This window comes from Geotrypetes seraphini, chromosome 1 (assembly GCF_902459505.1).
Source record: "Geotrypetes seraphini chromosome 1, aGeoSer1.1, whole genome shotgun sequence".
Classification (NCBI taxonomy): domain Eukaryota; kingdom Metazoa; phylum Chordata; class Amphibia; order Gymnophiona; family Dermophiidae; genus Geotrypetes; species Geotrypetes seraphini.
This window is the reverse complement of record NC_047084.1, coordinates 500,997,914-501,016,622: the sequence shown is the minus strand read 5'-3', so window position 1 is coordinate 501,016,622 and position 18,709 is coordinate 500,997,914. Positions and strand designations below refer to the sequence as shown.

Sequence of the window (18,709 nt, the reverse complement as noted above, 5' to 3'; positions counted from 1 at the left end):
CCAAGGAATTCCCTTGGAGCAGACATATTTACAAATATCCTTTACTAATCAGATTTATTTGAAGATGTAACAAAGCATAATGATGTGAATAATGATGTGTTCATTGAATTTTATAAGGCATATAACTCTTTCTAGCCCCCCTCTTCTCCCCCCCCCTTATCCCCAGCCAGTACTGAAACATTTTTTGTTTTCTGTTTTGATCCAAGTGATTGTCGGTGCTAAGGAGTGTCAAGTGGAGAGTGCAGATGATTTGATAAGCCTTTTGGAAACTGGGAATGCAGCACGTCACACAAGTATCACACAGATGAATGAACATTCCAGTCGATCTCATGCTATTTTCACTATCAGTATTTGCCAACAACGAACAAAGGAACCTCAGAAGAATTCAGAAACTGATGTAGATAGATTGCTGAGATCCGTTCAAATGATCTCATCTAAGTTTCACTTTGTGGACTTGGCTGGGTCAGAGAGGGTGACCAAAACTGGAAATACTGGAGAACGATTCAAAGAGTCCATACAAATCAATAGTGGCTTGCTGGCTCTTGGGAACGTAATCAGTGCTCTTGGTGACCCAAAACGAAAAAGTGCACATATCCCATATAGAGATGCTAAGATTACTCGTATTCTCAAAGACTCTTTAGGGGGAAATGCCAAAACTGTCATGATTGCTTGTATTAGTCCATCTTCCTCTGATTTTGATGAGTCTTTAAACTCCCTCAAATATGCCAACAGAGCCAGAAATATTAAAAACAAACCAATTGTGAACTACAATCCTGACTGGGACCGGATGGATGAAATGGAACTTGAGATAAAGGCATTGCGTGAAGCTCTGCAGAATCAGCGAGCTAGTGTGATGGCTCAAGCAAGCCAGGTATCGCAAGATTGGACTCTGGATAAAACCAGGATCCGTTCACTTGAAGAACAACTTGCCCAGTTCCAGCTGGAGTGCTTTAACTATCGAACCCTTATTGAAGACGCCTTTACATTCCTGTTTGAACTGAAAGACATGGTTAGCATGAGAAGAAGTCTGCAGCTCAAGCTGCAAGAATGGCTCAACATGGCAGAGGGACTAAGATTGGAAATGGCCCCTTCACCTGGTATTGACAGTGGAATAGCGACTGGCAGGGAAGAACCGTATCATATTACAATACTTCAGCTGAAGAGAGATCTGAAGAAATGCCAGGTATGTGTGTATGTATTGTTGCTTAGCATACTTGTTGCTGTATTGGTAAAATTAGGATACTTTTGGAGTTTGGAGCTTTTAATTGGACAAACTAAAACAGAGAAAATGGAAGATCACAAGGCCCATCTAGTCTGTTCATCCTAATGCACTACTATGCATCTAATCCAATCTTAGGCTTTATACTTAGGATTCTTTGAATCTTTGTACTCTCTTTAAAGTATTTTATTGTTTTTGGTCTCCACCCTCTCTACTGTAAGATTGTTGATGTGTCCATCACACTTTTTTCATTACACTCTTGATAGCTCTCAAGTAGAGAGTTGTTGGAATCAAACCCGTCCCCACTAAGATCCATTCCATTTCTGCCTGTCCCTACAAGTAATCTCTTCCATCCTTGCCCATCCCATAAAGTTCAGAAGTAGTTATTTCATTTAATTATGCTACTGAAGTACATCAGAGGCTCTGGTAAGAGACCCATTTACAAATAAGCAAAGACACTGTATTAATTTGGAAATATTAATTGGGAAGAATACATACTTTGTAAATGGGTCTCTGCCAGAGCCTCTAATGTAAAGATAAAATATAAATACTCTAGCTGATGAGGATCCTCAAGCTCTGTCAGCTGAAGACTTCCTCCAAAGGTGGCCAAAACTCCCTTTTATCAAGCTTGGCAGGCAGCAGCAGTGTTCCTAAACCACAGATGCCGACACCTCAGTGGCTCAAGGATGCTGCCAGTGACTGTCACGCTTGGTAGAAGGGAGTTCTGGCAACTCCCACCAGTTACAGCAGGGGTCATGGCCAATGTTCCCTCTAATTTTTCATAGGCTGTGTGCGCAAAAAATTTCATCTGTGCGCATTTTCAAGAAAAACTAAATTTGTGGTTTGCGCTATAAAAATGATTGCCAGAGGGCCCGGAGTTCAGTTATGGGCATTTATGGGCAGGTCTTTGAGTTTAGTCTGAATTAACGAAAACACAATGTAATTTTAGTTACACTTTATGTTAGTTACACTTTATGTAACATAAACTCTCATTTCTATAAACATAAATTATGTTTCATTGAAATGTTTCATTGAGCGCTGCCTATAAATAAGGTATCATTGTACTTTATACTTAAAATTTAGAAAATAACAGCAATTTAGTTTTCAAAGTTTTTCCCTGTGATCTTTCATATTTATCCAGTCCGAATAAATTCTGTCAAGTTCTATTGAGCCTCCATCTTGAAGGTGACTCTTAACACGCATCAGCATTTCCAAATGCTCTAAATGTAAACGATTCCTTTGTTTAGTCTTCAAATTGTTCATTAGACTAAAACCACGCTCACAATCTGAACTAGATGCTAAGAATGTGGCACCAATGTCCATCAATTTTGCTAAATCTGCAAATTGATCATTCTGAAATGCAAATTTCATCATATCTGGAAAGCTGTTTATCAGATTGCTTTTGATTTTTTCTGCAACAAGGAATTTAAAGTCATTGTATTGCTGAATAATAACACTTTCCTCCGGAAGAAATTGTTTATACTTTAAACAAAGAGATCTGATATGTCCATTTCCAAAGTCAAAGTCGCATTGTGATATTGCTGTACAGTCAAAAGCAGACCATTCCTCAACTTCATTTTCAGGAAATCTTTCACCCAGATGCAAACATAGGATGTTGATGAAGGTTAATATGGAATTAATATCCACTGAAACTTTTTCTCCAGACCTCATCCTGTTGTCAAGAAGACTGTTGACTTTATCACTCCACTTAACCTTGTCGCCTAAGTATTGCATTCGAAGTTTGTTCAATTTACCCTGTGCAAGATGATAAGCTTCCAATGGTGTCAAATCACGTTTTTGAAATGCCATGGTTAAGGAAGCCAATTCTGATAAGACATCATTCAAAACTTCAAGTGTAATATGAAATTGTTCACTGTTCAGCTTCTTATAGCAGTACTTTGCAATAGGATCATTATCTTTGTCTTCTTCAAAATATTTTAACAGGGGATCATAATTTCAAATAATTGCTTTAAGTGCAAAGTGTCTAGATAACCAGCGCACTTCATTCAGAGGTCTAAAAGCAATTGATTCACATTCAGATGCATCTGCTATTTCTTGAAATTTGCATCGTTTAGTAGAAGACCGACAGAACACCATGTACACAGTTCTCATTACAGTTTCTACTTCTTTCATCAATTTTACTTCTTTCCATGAATCAGAAAGTCCCAAATCTTCCCGATGTGCAACACAATGTTGCTGCACTAAATGTGGAATATCTTTTCTCAGCTGTGCTGCAACACCATCTATTTTGCCCAACATAACAGAGGCACCATCAGAGGTGAACATAACCATTTTATTCAGGTCAAGTTCATGTTTCCTATAGCATTCCCTAATTGCTGTTACTATTGATGTAGCATCACATGCTTCCAAATGTAGCATCCCACCAAATGATGTCTTATACTCATTTGAATTGACTGGCTGACTGACTTAAAGTAGAGTATTAAGTACTTGTTGACAGAAATGTTTGTGCTTTCATCAACAGTTAACGTTTGATACGTTGCTAATTTAATGTCTGCCATATGATCATCTTGCACGATGCCATTGATAATTCCAAGAAATTCAAACGCATAGTTTTTGCTTCTCCAGCTATCAGGTCTACTAACATACTTCGCCATGTGCTCATTGATATCTTGAACAGAGAGCATTGAGATATTCATCTTAATGGTCAGCACAACACTGTCGACAAGAACCTTAATTTCATCAGGACTGGAACACTTCCGTTCATTACTAATTTGCCTGTTTTCTTTTTTGGTTGGGCTTTCAAGCAACATGTTAACCAGTCCCCCTCTTAAATTCGGATTTTTACTTCTGAGTTTCCTAATACTGTCGGTATGAGATTTACTTGATAGATGGCGTTTCAGAAAGTCCAGTTTCTAAACATCATCCCATATTTTCCCAGTAGAGAATTTTCCAGTTGATTTGTCATCTTGACAATAACAACACACAACTCCATCGTCTTCGTCATAGGTAAATATTTCGCACAGTCGAACATGCATTGCATTTTGAGATTCCGGTGTCTCCGTTTCAACAATTTCTTCAAGCCATTCAGACCTAAAAGCTGTTGCAGCTCTCTTGCGTTTTACACTTTTCACCATTCACGGTTTAGACATTTTAAGAATTATATCTGGTTGCAATTTAATAAACGAATACAATTATACAATCACAGTACCACGCTGCACACTACGATTCCACGAAATAAACAATATGCCGGAACTTCAGGAAGTCCAAGAATCGGAAGTGTTTCATATCCTATGGGCCATAGGCTATGGCCCTATGGGGCACGTGATCTGTCAAGTTCAACTGCCAAAGATAACGGAATCACGTGAATGACTTAAAATTTATATTATAGCGCTTCAATAAATGTGATAAATGGAAAATCGGAACAGCTGGTCTTCTGCAACATTTAATTTTAGCAGTGAAAATCATTTTAGGCAAAAATTTATTTTTTTGTGTGCGCTATTTTAATTTGTGTGCGCGGGTTCGGCAAGTTGTGTGCGCGTGCACAAGTGCACAGCTTAGAGGGAACATTGGTCATGGCCAGTGTTGGACATGCTGATGCCCAGGACAGAAAATTAAGTAGGAGCCCCCCAACCCCCTTTTCTCCAAGCTCCCCATCTGCCATTACTATCACACAGACAGACCCTTATCAAATACAGAATAAGGGTTCATTACATTTACATTATGTTACTTTACATTTATTGATATACAGTCTGCCAAAGCCCTTCAGTTCTAATCGGATCACAAAACAAGAAAAACTGGCCATTGCCAGGAATTACATTAATATAGATAGCATCATTATATTGAAACCATAATCTATAAGCATACAAACTTGTGAAATAAGTATGTCTTAATACTGCTCCAAATTGAACTCATCAATAATTCTAAAACCTTCATATCCAATCTGGCTGCTTGATAGGCTATTAGACCTTCTAACATTTTCAGTCTCTTTTTCTTTTCATTTTAATGAAAGATAAGAAGAGGGTCCCTTAGCCCTAGTAGGTCTAAAAGTCCTTCCCTATTCAGTTTGGGTGGCTAGATAAGATGCAGAAAATCCAAAACAAAATTTTGTACAAAAGACAAAATTTGAACAGTACTCTTATATGTTATATAAAAAGCTGAAATATAGTCATGCCTTTTTCAGAGAAAAAAAAAAAATCTAATAGCTGTGTTTTGCACAATTTGTAGATTTTTCATTGAGATAGAAGGAGTAGAAAGATATAGAATGTTAACAATAATCCAACATCCCCAATGGTATAATAATGGGCGATTTCAACTACAATATTTATAGGAGAATGGGTAAGTTCTCAATACCAATAACTCTTAACTTCTTACTCAAAACAAAAAATGCAGGAGTCCATTGCCTAGCATCATGAACTGCTATAAACCAAATAATAACCAATAATTCAAAGATTGAGAGAAAAAAAGGCCTCAGATGGGCTTCATAGGCCAAAAAAACCTCCCAAACTTCTGATTTTAATCACAAGCTCTTATACTAGTGACATTTTTTTCACTTCAAAAAAATCTTCAGCTCACATTAATAACCACAGCACAGTGCAGGCAATATATCCAAAAATCAACACAGCAATGAAGAAGGGAAACTGACAGGGTCGACGGTCAGTCTAGAAGAGGTATGCAGACAGATTGATAGTCTGAAAAGCGATAAATCCCCAGGACCAGACGGCATCCACCCGAGGGTAATCAAGGAACTGAAAGGGGTTATAGCTGAACTGCTACAACTAATAGCCCATCTGTCGCTCAAATCAGGAAAGATTCTGGAAGACTGGAAAGTGGCAAATGTTATGCTGATCTTCAAGAAAGATTCAAAGGAAGATCCGGGAAACTACAGACCAGTGAGTCTGACTTCGGTACCAGGAAAGATGGTAGAGGCGCTGATAAAAGACTGCATCATTGATCACCTAAACAAATAAAGTTTGATGAGGACCAGCACTGCTTCAGCAAAGGAAGATCTTGCTTGACAAATTTACTGCACTTCTTTGAGGGAGTAAATAGGCAGATAGACAAGGATGACCCGGTCAACATCGTATATTTAGATTTTCAGAAGGCGTTCGATAAGGATCCCCTTGAACGTCTACTTTGAAAAATTGCAAGCCATGGAATCGAGGGTGAAATCCTTGGATTAAAAACTGGTTGGCGGATAGGAAACAGAGAGTGGGGGTAAATAGACAATATTCGGTCTGGCAAAGCATCATGAGTGGAGTGCCGCAGGGTTCGGTGCTCGGGCCCGTGCTCTTCAACATATTTATAAGCGACCTAGAAATTGTTACGATGATTACATTTGCGGACGATACAAAGCTATTCAGAGTAGTGAGGACACAGAAGGATTGCGAAGACCTTCAACGAGACATAAACATCCTCGAGGAATGGGCTGCGAAATGACAAATGAGGTTCAACGTGAATAAGTACAAGGTGATGCATGTCAGGAACAAAAATCATATGCACAGAATGTCCGGTGCTGTACTCGGAGAGAGCCCCCAGGAAAGAAACTTGGGAGTACTTGTAGACAAGACAATGAAACTCTCTGTGCAATGTGCGGCGGCAGTGAAAAGAGCGATCAGAATGCTAGGAATTATTAAAAAGGGGATCACAAACAGATCAGAGAAAGTTATCATGCCACTGTGCAGGGCCATGGTGTGCCCTCTCCACCTGGAGTACTGCGTCCAACACTGGTTGCCGTACATTAAAAAGGATATAGTACTACTCGAAAGGGTCCAGAGAAGAGCGACAAAAATGGTTAAGGAACTAGAGGAGTTGCCGTACAATAAGAGGCTAAAGAAACTGGGCCTCTTCTCCCTTGAGAAGAGGAGTCTGAGAAGGGACACCCAATCAAAGGCATGCAAAGCAAAAAAAATATATGATGGTCTACTAGCCACCAGAGCAGCAAAAATAGACCACCACTTTTCAAATCTGCTGACCATGACACCCAACTACAAAACATTCAGAAAAGAACTGAAAACCATACTATTCAAGAAATTTGTCAAATGATCTAACCAAACCATATCAACCATTCCCAGATCCTGAGGCATACTATAGCTATCAACCTTGTAATCTCCATGGGGATGCCCAGGCTAATTTCTTGTTGTAAACTGCCTAGAACTGAAAGGTTTTGGCGGGATAGAAGACATCAATGTAATGTAATATTGAAGGGAATTGACTTGTAGAGAAAGAGAGATTGTTCACCCTTTCCAAGGTGGAGAGAATGAGAGGGCACTCTCTAAAGTTAAAAGGGGATAGACTCTGTACAAACGTAAGGAAGTTCTTCTTCACCCAGAGTGGTAGAAATCTGGAATGCTCTTCCAGAGGCTGTTATAGGGGAAAGCACCCTACAGGGATTCAAGAAAAGGTTAGATAAGTTCCTGCTGGACCAGAACATATGCAGATAAAACTAGACTTTAGTAGGGTATTGGTCTTTGACCTAAGGGTCGCAACATGAGTGGACTGCTGGGCACGATGGACCACTGGCCTAACCCAGCAGCAGCAAATCTTATGTTCTTATGAATTACTTAGCTTGCTCCGGTTTTCAGCCATGCTCTGTTGGATACTCATCAGCTGTTTCCAGTGGCGTGTTTTTTCAAAACCGTGAAACCAAATGCAAAGATCCTACAGGGTCATCCCTGTTTCACCAATCTGGCTTCCTCAGGAATCTTCGCTGTGAAGTCCACAATACAGCATGAGCAGCTCATACAGATTTCAACTACTGAATGACGCCTATCCACTGGCATCCCAGAGAAAATACTTCCTGCAATCTCTTTCTCCTCCCCTTCAGTAAAAAAAACAGCCAATCAATTCACTCCCTTGTGCTGACCTATCCAAACACCCCCAGGAGATGTAAAAAAAAAAAAAAATGTCCATTCAAAATCTGTCGGTTGCAATTGCATATATTTTTTTCAGGAACTCCCGATACATCAGACAGATCTGTGGTTTGAGAAAGATTGACTTGGATTCTGCCTGGACCCCTTGATTCTGTCCTCTCTTTAAAATGGCGGTCCTAGAAAAAGTGGAAGAACTGGAGCATTAAGCTGTGAAATATAGGCATAACCTAGATTTGGATGAGTGTGGGGCATTAGAGAGACTGAGGAAGGAGCAGTCAATAGTGATTAAGAGAGCTGATAAAGGATGTGTGGTCTTCCTCTGGGATAAGAACAAATATGACCAGGAAGCATACCATCAGCTGGCGGATGCAGGCACATATTTGTGTTTGATGGAAAACCCAACAGGAGAGATTTATGAGATGGTATGGGCAGTGATGGATCAAGGATTATAAACCAAGGTCCTTACCAACTATCAGTATAAATATATGACCTCTAAGGTCTGTATGAAACCAGTACTATATGTGCTGCCTAAGATACATAAAGGCAACCCACCGGGACGTCCTATTGTGTCTGCGTGAAGGTTCCTGCTAGAGCAGGTATGCAAATATGTGTATATGCATCTGAAACATGCAACTTATTTTTTTGCAGCTACTGCAAGCGTGGGAGGAGGATAGCCTGCAGGTACAGTATGTGATTACTATGGATGTATTTTCCCTGTATACCTCTATACCCCAGGAGGAGGCTTTAGCAGTTTTACAGACATCTCTGGAGCATAGAGTTAGATCCCACGTAGTTCCGATAGACTTTCTGGTGGCTTTGAGTAAGATTGCCATGACATAAAATTATTTCCTGTTTGATGGTACTTATTACAAACAATGTTCAGGTGTAGCGATTGGTGCGTCCTTTGTACAACAGTAGCAAACCTGTTTATCCCAGGACAAGCAGGCAGCATAGTCTCACATATGGGATGTTGTCATCCATGGAGCTCCGGTACGGACAGCTTTAAAAGTGCATTGCCACTTTAAGAACTTAAAGTTTTCAAACTGCCTGCACCGCGCATGTTAGAGTGTCTTCCTGCCTGACGCCGCTCACGGTTCTTTAGTTCTTAGTTTTCCACAGAGCTAAGAAGTCGTGTTTTTTGAACGTTGTTCAAATTTTTGCTTTTGCCTTCCCGCTCATGCTCAGACGGCTAATGTCATTCCACTCCACAAGAAAGGCTCCAAGATGGAGACAGCAAACTACAGACCGGTGAGTCTCACATCAATAGTGTGCAAACTAATGGAAACTCTAATCAAACGCCAGTTGGATACGATCCTGAACGAGGAGAATCTACGGGATCTCCGTCAACATGGATTTACTAAGGGGAGATCCTGCCAATCCAACCTGATCAGCTTCTTTGACTGGGTGACGAGGAAGCTGGATGTTGGGGAGTCCCTGGACATCGTATACCTGGACTTCAGTAAAGCATTCGATAGCGTACCACACACGCAGGTTGCTGAGCAAGATGAATTCTATAGGATTGGGCGACATATTGACGAAATGGGTTGGGAACTGGCTTGGAGGTAGGCTTCAGAGGGTAGTGGTGAACGGCACCCCCTCCGAAATGTCGGAAGTAATCAGTGGAGTGCCGCAGGGCTCGGTCCTGGGCCCGATCCTATTCAACATCTTTATAAGAGACTTGGCAGAAGGGCTGCGAAGTAAAATAACATTATTCGCCGATGACGCCAAACTAAGCAATGTAGTGGGCAAAAGCACAACAGACATAAATTCAATGTCCGACAACATGATGCACGACCTACTCCTACTGGAGTGCTGGTCTAGGTCCTGGCAACTCAGCTTCAATGCTAAAAAATGCAAAGTCATGTACCTGGGCAGCCAAAATCCATGCAAGACTTACACCCTTAATGGCGAGATCCTAACAAGAACTGAAGCAGAACGAGACTTAGGGGTGATCATCAGTGAGAACATGAAGACTGCCAATCAAGTGGAGCAAGCTTCATCCAAGGCAAGGCAAATCATAGGTTGCATACGCAGGAGTTTCGTCAGCCGTAAGCCTGAAGTCATTATGCCATTGTATAGATCCATGGTGAGGCCCCACCTGGAATACTGTGTGCAATTCTGGAGGCCGCATTACCGTAAGGATGTGCTGAGACTGGAGTCGGTCCAGAAAATGGCCACCCGGATGGTCTCGGGACTCAAGGATCTCCCGTACTAGGAACGGCTGGATAAGTTGAAGCTGTACTCGTTCGAGGAACGCAGAGAGAGGGGTGACATGATCGAGACATTCAAGTATCTCATGGGCCGCATCGAGGTGGAAGAAGATATCTTCTTTTTCAAGGGTCCCGCGGCAACAAGGGGGCATCCGTGGAAAATCAGGGGCGGGAAACTGCTTGGGGACACCAGGAAATTCTCACTGAAAAGGTGGTTGATCGCTGGAATAGTCTTCCACTTCAGGTTATTGAGGCCAGCAGCGTGCCTGATTTTAAGGCCAAATGGGATAGACATGTGGGATCTATTCACAGAGAAAGAAAGATAGGGGAGGGTCATTGGGGTGGGCAGACTAAATGGGCCGTGGCCCTTATCTGCCATCTATTTCTATGTTTCTAAGCAGAAAACCTGTGAGGGAATCTGTGGAACCATTGGATGACCAAGGAGCGAAAGGGGTGCTCAGGGAGGATAAGGCCATAGTGGTAAGACTGAATGAATTCTTTGCTTCGGTCTTTACGGAAGAAGATGTAAGACAGGGGTGCCCAAAAGGTCGATCGCGATCTACCGGTAGACCGCAAAGGCAACGTGAGTCGATCGCGTTGCCTTCGCGTTCTACTTGCTTCCGACTCAAGCACCGAGCTGACCAACTTTCCCCACATGATGTCAATTCTGATGTCGGAGAGGAAGTTCCGGGCCAGCCAATTGCTTCCTGGCTGGCCCGGAACTTCCTCTCCGACTTCAGAAATGACGTCGGGGAGAGGTTTGGAGGCATGTTCCCCGATGGCGGCAGCAGTGGCTTGGGAGCAGGCAGGGAGACAGAAAGAAAGAAGGGAAAAAGAAAGAAAGGGGGGACAGGAAGACAGAAAGAAAGGGGGCATGGAGAGAGACAGACAGAAAGAAAGGGGGGCAGGGAGACATAAAGAAAGACAGAAAGAAAGGGGAGGAGGGCAGGGAGAGAGGAAGAAAAAGTTGGGGGAGTGAATGAGGTCTGGAAGCATACAGCAGGCTGAAAGAAGGGAAGAAATATTGTATACACAGTCAGAAGAATAAAGTGCAACCAGAGACTCATGAAATCACTAGACAACAAAGGTAGGAAAAATGATTTTATTTTCAATTCAGTGATCAAAATGTGTCCATTTTGAGAATTTATATCTGCTGTGTATATTTTGCACTATGGCCCCCTTTTACTAAACCGCAATAGCGATTTTTAGTGCAGGGAGCCTATCAGCATCGAGAGCAGCGCAGGGCATTCAGCGCAGCTCCCTGTGCTAAATACTGCTATCTCGGTTTAGTAAAAAGGGAGGGGGTATATTTGTCTATTTTTGTATAGTTGTTACTGAGGTGACATTGCATAAAGTCATCTGCGTTGACCTCTTTGAAAACCCGTGGAATATAAATGATAATTAACATTTTCTCTGCGTACAGTGTGCTTTGTGTTTTTAAAATTGTATTGTTGGTAGATCATTTTGACTTGGTCATTTAAAAAGTAGCTCGCAAGCCCACCTCTGGTGTAGAGCAAAAAAAACCCCAAAAAACCAGCCTGCACAGAATTTTGTTCAGGAAATTCTGTGCAGTTACAGAGGTGGGGAATTCCACACAAATTTTGTGTTTGTACTGTAGCGCAGATTTCCCCCGGAATAAGGCAGAGATAGGGACTGAAAAGGGAAGAGAAGGAGAGGTGAGACTGAAAGAAATGATCAGGAGAGAGACCAGATGGAAAGAAGGAAACTAGGAAATACAAGATAGAAACTCAGCAGCATGAATTTAAAGGGGACAGAAGAGAGAGAGAGCAGGAAGGAAGTCTGCCCATTTGGAGTTCAGGTTGGATTTCAATTTGATCATTCACAATTCTTTGATAATTACAGTTGCAATCATTTGCAGGATCAGGTTATGCTGAGATTGTTATTTTTGTGTTATTGCATGGGCACTTTGTTTTTCCTCTCCGGGATTTTAAGTTTAACAAAAAGTGATACATAAAACCCTATATCATTTGTGAAGAAACTTATGGCTAAATTTTATGAAAGGGTTTGTTTTTGTATTTATTTTATTTTGCTAGTTCTACATTCCTCTTTGCCATTGCCTAGTACTGTCTGACTGCAGCTTCATGTATTGTTTCAAGGATGCTCTAGCTTCAGATGAAGAAGTATTCAGTCAAAAGGAGCTAGACCTGAAGAATTTACAGGAACAGATCCAGGGTCTGACCCAGGAAAACCAAGAGCATTTACTATCACTTAAAGAAGCAGAACAGATGCACACATTACAAGTATGCATTTATTTTTACCTTTGTTTGCCTACAATACAGTTTCAAAAAACTGAATTAAAAATGACAGGTGTTTCATGCATGTTAGAATATGCTTATAAGAGTAACAGAATAATATCTTTTTATTTATGTATTTATCGATATTTACTGTCTTTATGAAAATATTCAGTATACAGCATGACATATAAAAGGAGCCCATTTACCTAGCAGAGTGTTTTGCCCAGAGAATGGAAGATGCAGAAGAGAAAAGGATCTGTCCCCTAATCTATTGTACAACTTAGAATTTTGATGTATTATCTGCAAGACTTTTTTTTTTTAATTTAAAGGGGTTTTTCCCCAGTAATGATTTTATTTTTAGAATACCGTACAGTGTGCATCTGCTTGTGACAGGGTAGACTTGATTTAAATCACGGCTTAAATCACTAGTCTTCTACAAAAAGACTTAGGGGTCCTTTTATCAAGCTGTGGTAGGGGTTTAATGCGCATTAAACCATCTGCCGCGCTAGCCGCTAACGCCTGCATTGAGCAGGCATTAGTTTTTTTGCCGGCCGCAGGGGATAGCGTGTGATGAAATGTCAGATGCGCTAACCCCGCTAGCGCGGCTTGATAAAAGGACCTCTTAATCTTGCTGCTGTAGGTCCTCTTTTACTAAACCATGGTAGAGGTTTCTACCACAACCTGGAGCGCTAAATGCTCTGATGTTCTTGATGTACTGCTCAAAACAGTCCTCTACATAGTTCCATCTAACATCTTGTGGGAGTGATGGCTAAGCTTAACCCATTCTTTTCAGAGCTGCTGCTGAAAAATGATTGTTATAGAAGTATTTAGTAATTTTATCAACATTATTCTTTATTTCTGGGACCCTGAAGACTTTGGCTAGCATTGCAGCTATATGTTAGCTTGGTATTCTCTTCATGCTCTTCTACATTTCTTCTCATCTTGGATACATTTGCAGTATTGTCTGTGACTAAACTGCGTACTAGACATTTGAATTTTTGTTCATATTTTATTATAGCTTTTGCTGTTACTTTCTGTAAGTATTCTGCTGTATGTGCATTTCCTGAGGTATCAATTGTTTCTGCAAGAAAGACATTCCCTACTTCTTTTATTATACAAGCACATGCAATAGGATCATTGTGGACATTACTCCACACCAAACTCAACCAATGCCTAACAAACCCTTGGCAACATCTGTAACAGCACCATCTCTGCAGGAACAGCTTGGCATACTGTTGCAGAAAGAATTAGCTGGGCTACTGCAGATGCACTCTGTGTCAATTCTTGCTTCCACACTCCCAGCTTCAACTCAGACTGAGCAATGCCTAAAGACTCCATCGAGGCATCAAGCTTGGACACCATGATGTCGAGATCTATGTTATGGCCTACATCTTCTGTCGAGAGAGCATAGCTCATCATCACATTCTCAACTCTTCTCTTGATGTTCATCGAGACACTCACATTGATGATTGTCTCAGTGCTTACCTTGACACTCCTCATGACACTCTCCTCAACTCACCCCTCGATGTTCCCCTCGACGATCTCAGTCTCCAGGGCCAAACATTCAGCAGTATGACTGACTTTTCTCTCTATTCTTCTAGTGACTATCCAGAGCTCTTGCCGGATAAATCTTACGGTATACCTTCCAATCCATCTTCTCCACTGCCTTGTCGAAGGTCACCCCCAGAGAGAGTGCCTTTTATAAAGTTCATAAGACAGATGGGGCAAGCAGTCCCAATAAATATGGAGTTTGAAACGGAGTCTAGAGCAGAACTTATAGATGCACTCAACTACAAAGAGTGGCCTAAAGACTGTATAAAGGTGCCGCTCCACAATCATATGTTTTAAAGTTAACTGTAATCTGTTTAAAGCAGAGTTTCACTATAGCTGTTCTAGCTAAACAGTGGTTATTCAAGCTACAGAATTAATGTGTGTGATTTGAGCAATTCTCCTTTAGAACAGAAATGGGTAAATTATTACTTGCCATGGGGCTCTATTTATTATGGCCCCTGGGAGCTCCATATATTTTTCAGTTCATAGGCCCCCTTTTCCCATCTGTGATAAACTGTTCCTCTGAACATATTTGCTGCTTTTAATTGATGTTATTACTATAAACCCAGATAGTCAATCCATTCCCATGAGAATTCCTCATTGGCATTGAGGTAGAAACCCTCATTGGCATTGTTTTTGCTCTACCCCCTATCTTTCTGGGCTGTCTTCCAATTCCCCAGTTGCCTCTCTACAAGTGAGATGGTAGGGGACTGTTGTGTCTCTACTCGTTTTTATTTTTCATTTAAATTTGGTTTTTACTTATCGTTCGCAAGGCTTTTCTATGCGGCATAGGATCATTGTCATGGGACATTTCTGGCTGTTGGAGAGCACAGACTCTTAGGTCAGAGGTCTGCATTCAAGGAGCAGATTGCTTTGCAGAGCACCCACTTGGACAGCCTGCACTAACAGTCTGGGAGCTCATGGACTAGTCCCTCGGGAGCATAGCTTGCCCCAGGTTCTGTCTGCAGTGGGGACTGAGCACAAGCTGAGTGGTTCTGTGGTGGGTTTTCCAGGATCGGAGCTGGCTACTTCCCCTCCTCCTCCCCGATTGCATGTACGAGGTTCTGGTGGGGGTTGAGGTCTCCAAGTGGTCGTTGGGCCCAAGAGGCAGTTTTAAGAGACAAGCAGTCCAGATTCCAGGCTTGTTTCAGGCAGAGGTTATCCCCATAAGCTATCTGCAGCTTCACTACATAGAATAGTGAATAACTTTAATACAGAATTTGGGGGGTGTCTTTAAAAGTGGAATTTTTTGGATTCTGGGATTACAGCCAAGGTCTCCCATCTCTAAAATCCAAAAATGGCAGGTTTTTGGACCCTAGCTTAGCCATTTTTGACGCTAAAATCATTGTTGCAGTGGCCATCTTAGATTTCCTGATTTGAAAATAAAAGCCTCAATCTGCCTCAAAACACCTCAGTTTTACTCAAAAACAGTATAATGGACTCCACAGACCAAGTTGTTCCCTCTTTAAAAATAATAGGCACTCGAAGATTAGATATGTTCTCTGTAGTGGGCCTCCAATGGTGGAATTCATTGCCCCAATACATAAAAATTGAAAAAGACATTTCTTCCTTCAAGAAATCTCTGAAAACATTTCTTTTTAAACAGGCTTTTAATATCTAAAATTTACTTTATTTTATGAATTTCTGTTTTTAAGAACCCCCTTGCTCCTCAATGTTTTTCCCTTAAATGTGTTTCTCAATATAATAGATGTAACTTTAACCCCCTTCCCTTCCAATTGTTGTTGGTCTTGTCTGACTTCTAATGTTTATATATACTGTATGTATTTTAACTTAACTTATTTTATTATTATGTACATCGCTTTGTATAAAGATATAGCGATTCATCAAATATTTAATAAATCTTGAAACCTTGAAGATACCTTGGATTCATGCCAGATGTACGCTGGATGGCCGTCTGAGGATCAACTATGTCCCACGTGCCACGCAGAGCATGAGGGGAGGCAAGAGCCACTGGCTTAGCCTCCTCTAGTCCCTTGGGACGTGTTAGTACCCAGATGGTATGAGGGCTAGGAAAAAAGTCCAGCTTTGAGCCGGGGAGCTGCTCAAGTGCATCCCTGGCAAAGCACAGTCGTGCTGCTACGGCAAAACCCCAGAAAGGAGCTTGCGAGCATCTGCAGGAGCCATCTGGACATCCTGGACAGTGGTTCCCCCTTGAATTCATCAATATGATATGTGAAGTTTACATGATTAACAAGGTCCACTTGAAACCCTCTTGGATTATGGCCATGCTGGCACCGGGGGTTCCCTACACTAAGAGTGCAATTCCCCAGCAACAGTGCTAATGGCCAGGACAGGGAGGTTCAGTCAGTGGAGGACTGGGGCGATGAGGGCTCTATTTCAATGCCTTTACTTTCCCAATCTGGGTCTGCAGTAGCAAAAGATGCTGCTTCATCTCTAGGGGGGACTGGATCCAGATCTGTTGGAGACCCTGGATCTCGGAGAGGACCTGAAAGTGCACAGGCTGTTTAATCCTTCAGCGCTTTTGGAGGTAATCACAGAATCACTCCAGGAATTAAAGATAGAGACTCTGCAGTCCTCAGCCACACAGTGCTCACTTATGAGCAGCACAAAAGTGCATACTACATGTTTTTCCTCTCATCAAGACAATACAAAATGCTAATGGACCACTGGAAGGTCCCGAAGGGGCCCCTACAAGTGGCCAAAGCTATGGCAAAGCTCAATCCAATGGATGCTGCATTTAACCAGCTTTTTATTCCATTGAAAGTAGACTCCTTGGTGATGCAGGTTACCAAGCATTCCTCCCTTCCCAGTGAAGGCGGTGTAATATTAAACGATGCCCAACATCCCAGGCTGGACCTTGATCTTAAAATGCTATTTGAAACCACAGCCTCAGGTTTAAAAGCAGCTGCAGTAGTGTCTTTTGTCACCCATACTTGCCCTTCCAAGTTATGTCATGATCCGAAGGCATGGTCAGGAGGGATCGCTAGATTCTGATGTCTGGAGTGGATTAGGTAGCTAATGCTCTATATGACCTTTTCAGAGTCATGAACAAAATATTGGCTTATTCCATTTTCGCCTGCAGGATGCTATGGATCACACAGTGGGCAGGAGACTCCTTCTCCAAGGCGACCTTGAGTAAATTATCCTTTAAGGGCCAATTTTTGGAAAAGGCCTGGATGTCCTTATGGCCAGTGTGCAAGTTCGTAAGCTAAAGATAGCAGGCCTCGAACCCCTAGGGAATCAGGGCACAGTAATTTTTGGGCCTCAAGACAATATCACCAGTTCTCAGGAGGGCCTTCGGGCCAGAGATTATTTCAAAGCTCAAGACAGATATTTGGAGGGGCCAGGCACCTCCAATCCTCAGGATTCCACTCCATAACTGAAGCAGTTATGACACCAAGCCACCAACTGAGCCCACACACATCGGGGGAAGGTTATCAGCCCATTGGGAAGTGTGGGTGGAAATCACTACAGACCACTGAGTACTGGATATCATATAAGAGGGGTACAAGCTTGAGTTCTTTCATCCCTTCCCGGACTTCTTTGGACTCTCCAACGGGGAAGTCGGTGAAAGCGGTCAGTCTGAGCAACAATGCAAAAGCTGCTAGATCTGGAAGCCATAGAGCCCATACCAAAGGAAGACTCGGACTTCAGCAGATACTCAATATACTTCATAGTGCCCAAAAAAGGCTCGGAAGACTGGAGGCTGATTCTAGACCTCAGGGTACCACGCTTCTGGATGGAGACAATCAGATCGGTAATTGCTTCAGTGCTGCTGGGGTAATTTTTTGCCTCACTGGATTTAATGGAGGCCTATTAGCATATTCCCATTTTTCTGGAGCACAGGAAGTTCTTGCAATTCCATATGCTGGAGCAACACTTTCAGTTTGCAGCCTTACCCTTTGGGCTTGCCATGGCCCCCCATACCTTCACCAAAGTGATGGTGGTAGTTGTAGCACTCCTACACAGAGCAGGTATGCAAGTACATCCATATCTGGACGATTGACTGATAAAGCCCAGTCTGAATCCAAAGGCAAAACGGCTGTGCAAAAAGTGATTCAGCTACTTCAGAGGCTGGGTTGGGTGGCCAACTTTCGGAAAAGCCACCTGTAACTGATGCAGAACTTGGAGTATTTGGGAGTTTGATTTGACACAAGGGAGAACAAGGTATTTCTCCGGAAGCCGACAGAGAGAAGCTTCTGCATCAGATACCATAGTTTCAGAGCCAGAGAACTCAGATGGCTTGGTATTACTTGCGAATGCTGGGATCAATGATGTTGACCATAGATGTGTTCACCTTGGCAAGGGCACACTTGCTTCTGCTCCAGAATGCACTCCTTTCCTGTTGCTGCCAGCAGAGGGATACGTTGTAGCAGTACCTTGGACAGTGGAAGTATGCCGCAGTTTAGCCTGGTGATTGGAGCCAAAGTCTGTAGCCAGATGAGTTCTTCTTTGCATCTCCACATGAGTGATCCTGATGAAGGATGCCAGCATATACAGCTGAGATACACATTTCGAAGGATTCAGGGATGCTGGTCCCCTTTTTAGAGGAAGTGGTCAATCAACCGATTGGAACTTCAGCCATCCACTTGGTACTTCAGGCGTATGGAAGCATGCAGCAGAGCAACGCAGTATAAGTATTCTTGGACAACGCAATGGCAG

At 42.2% G+C, this 18,709-nt stretch overlaps 1 protein-coding gene across 3 annotated transcripts in view; it reads left to right on the top strand.

Moving 5' to 3' along the window:
- KIF27 (kinesin family member 27) overlaps positions 1-18,709 on the top strand; it is a 253,192-nt gene that overhangs the window by 27,976 nt on the left and 206,507 nt on the right. For all 3 annotated transcript variants that reach the window (XM_033927630.1, XM_033927611.1, XM_033927620.1), the window contains 2 exons: positions 207-1,183; positions 12,377-12,520. In XM_033927630.1, coding sequence (XP_033783521.1) covers positions 305-1,183; positions 12,377-12,520 — 1,023 coding nt within the window. In that variant the 5' untranslated portion in view covers positions 207-304. The remainder of the gene's footprint in view (positions 1-206; positions 1,184-12,376; positions 12,521-18,709) is intronic.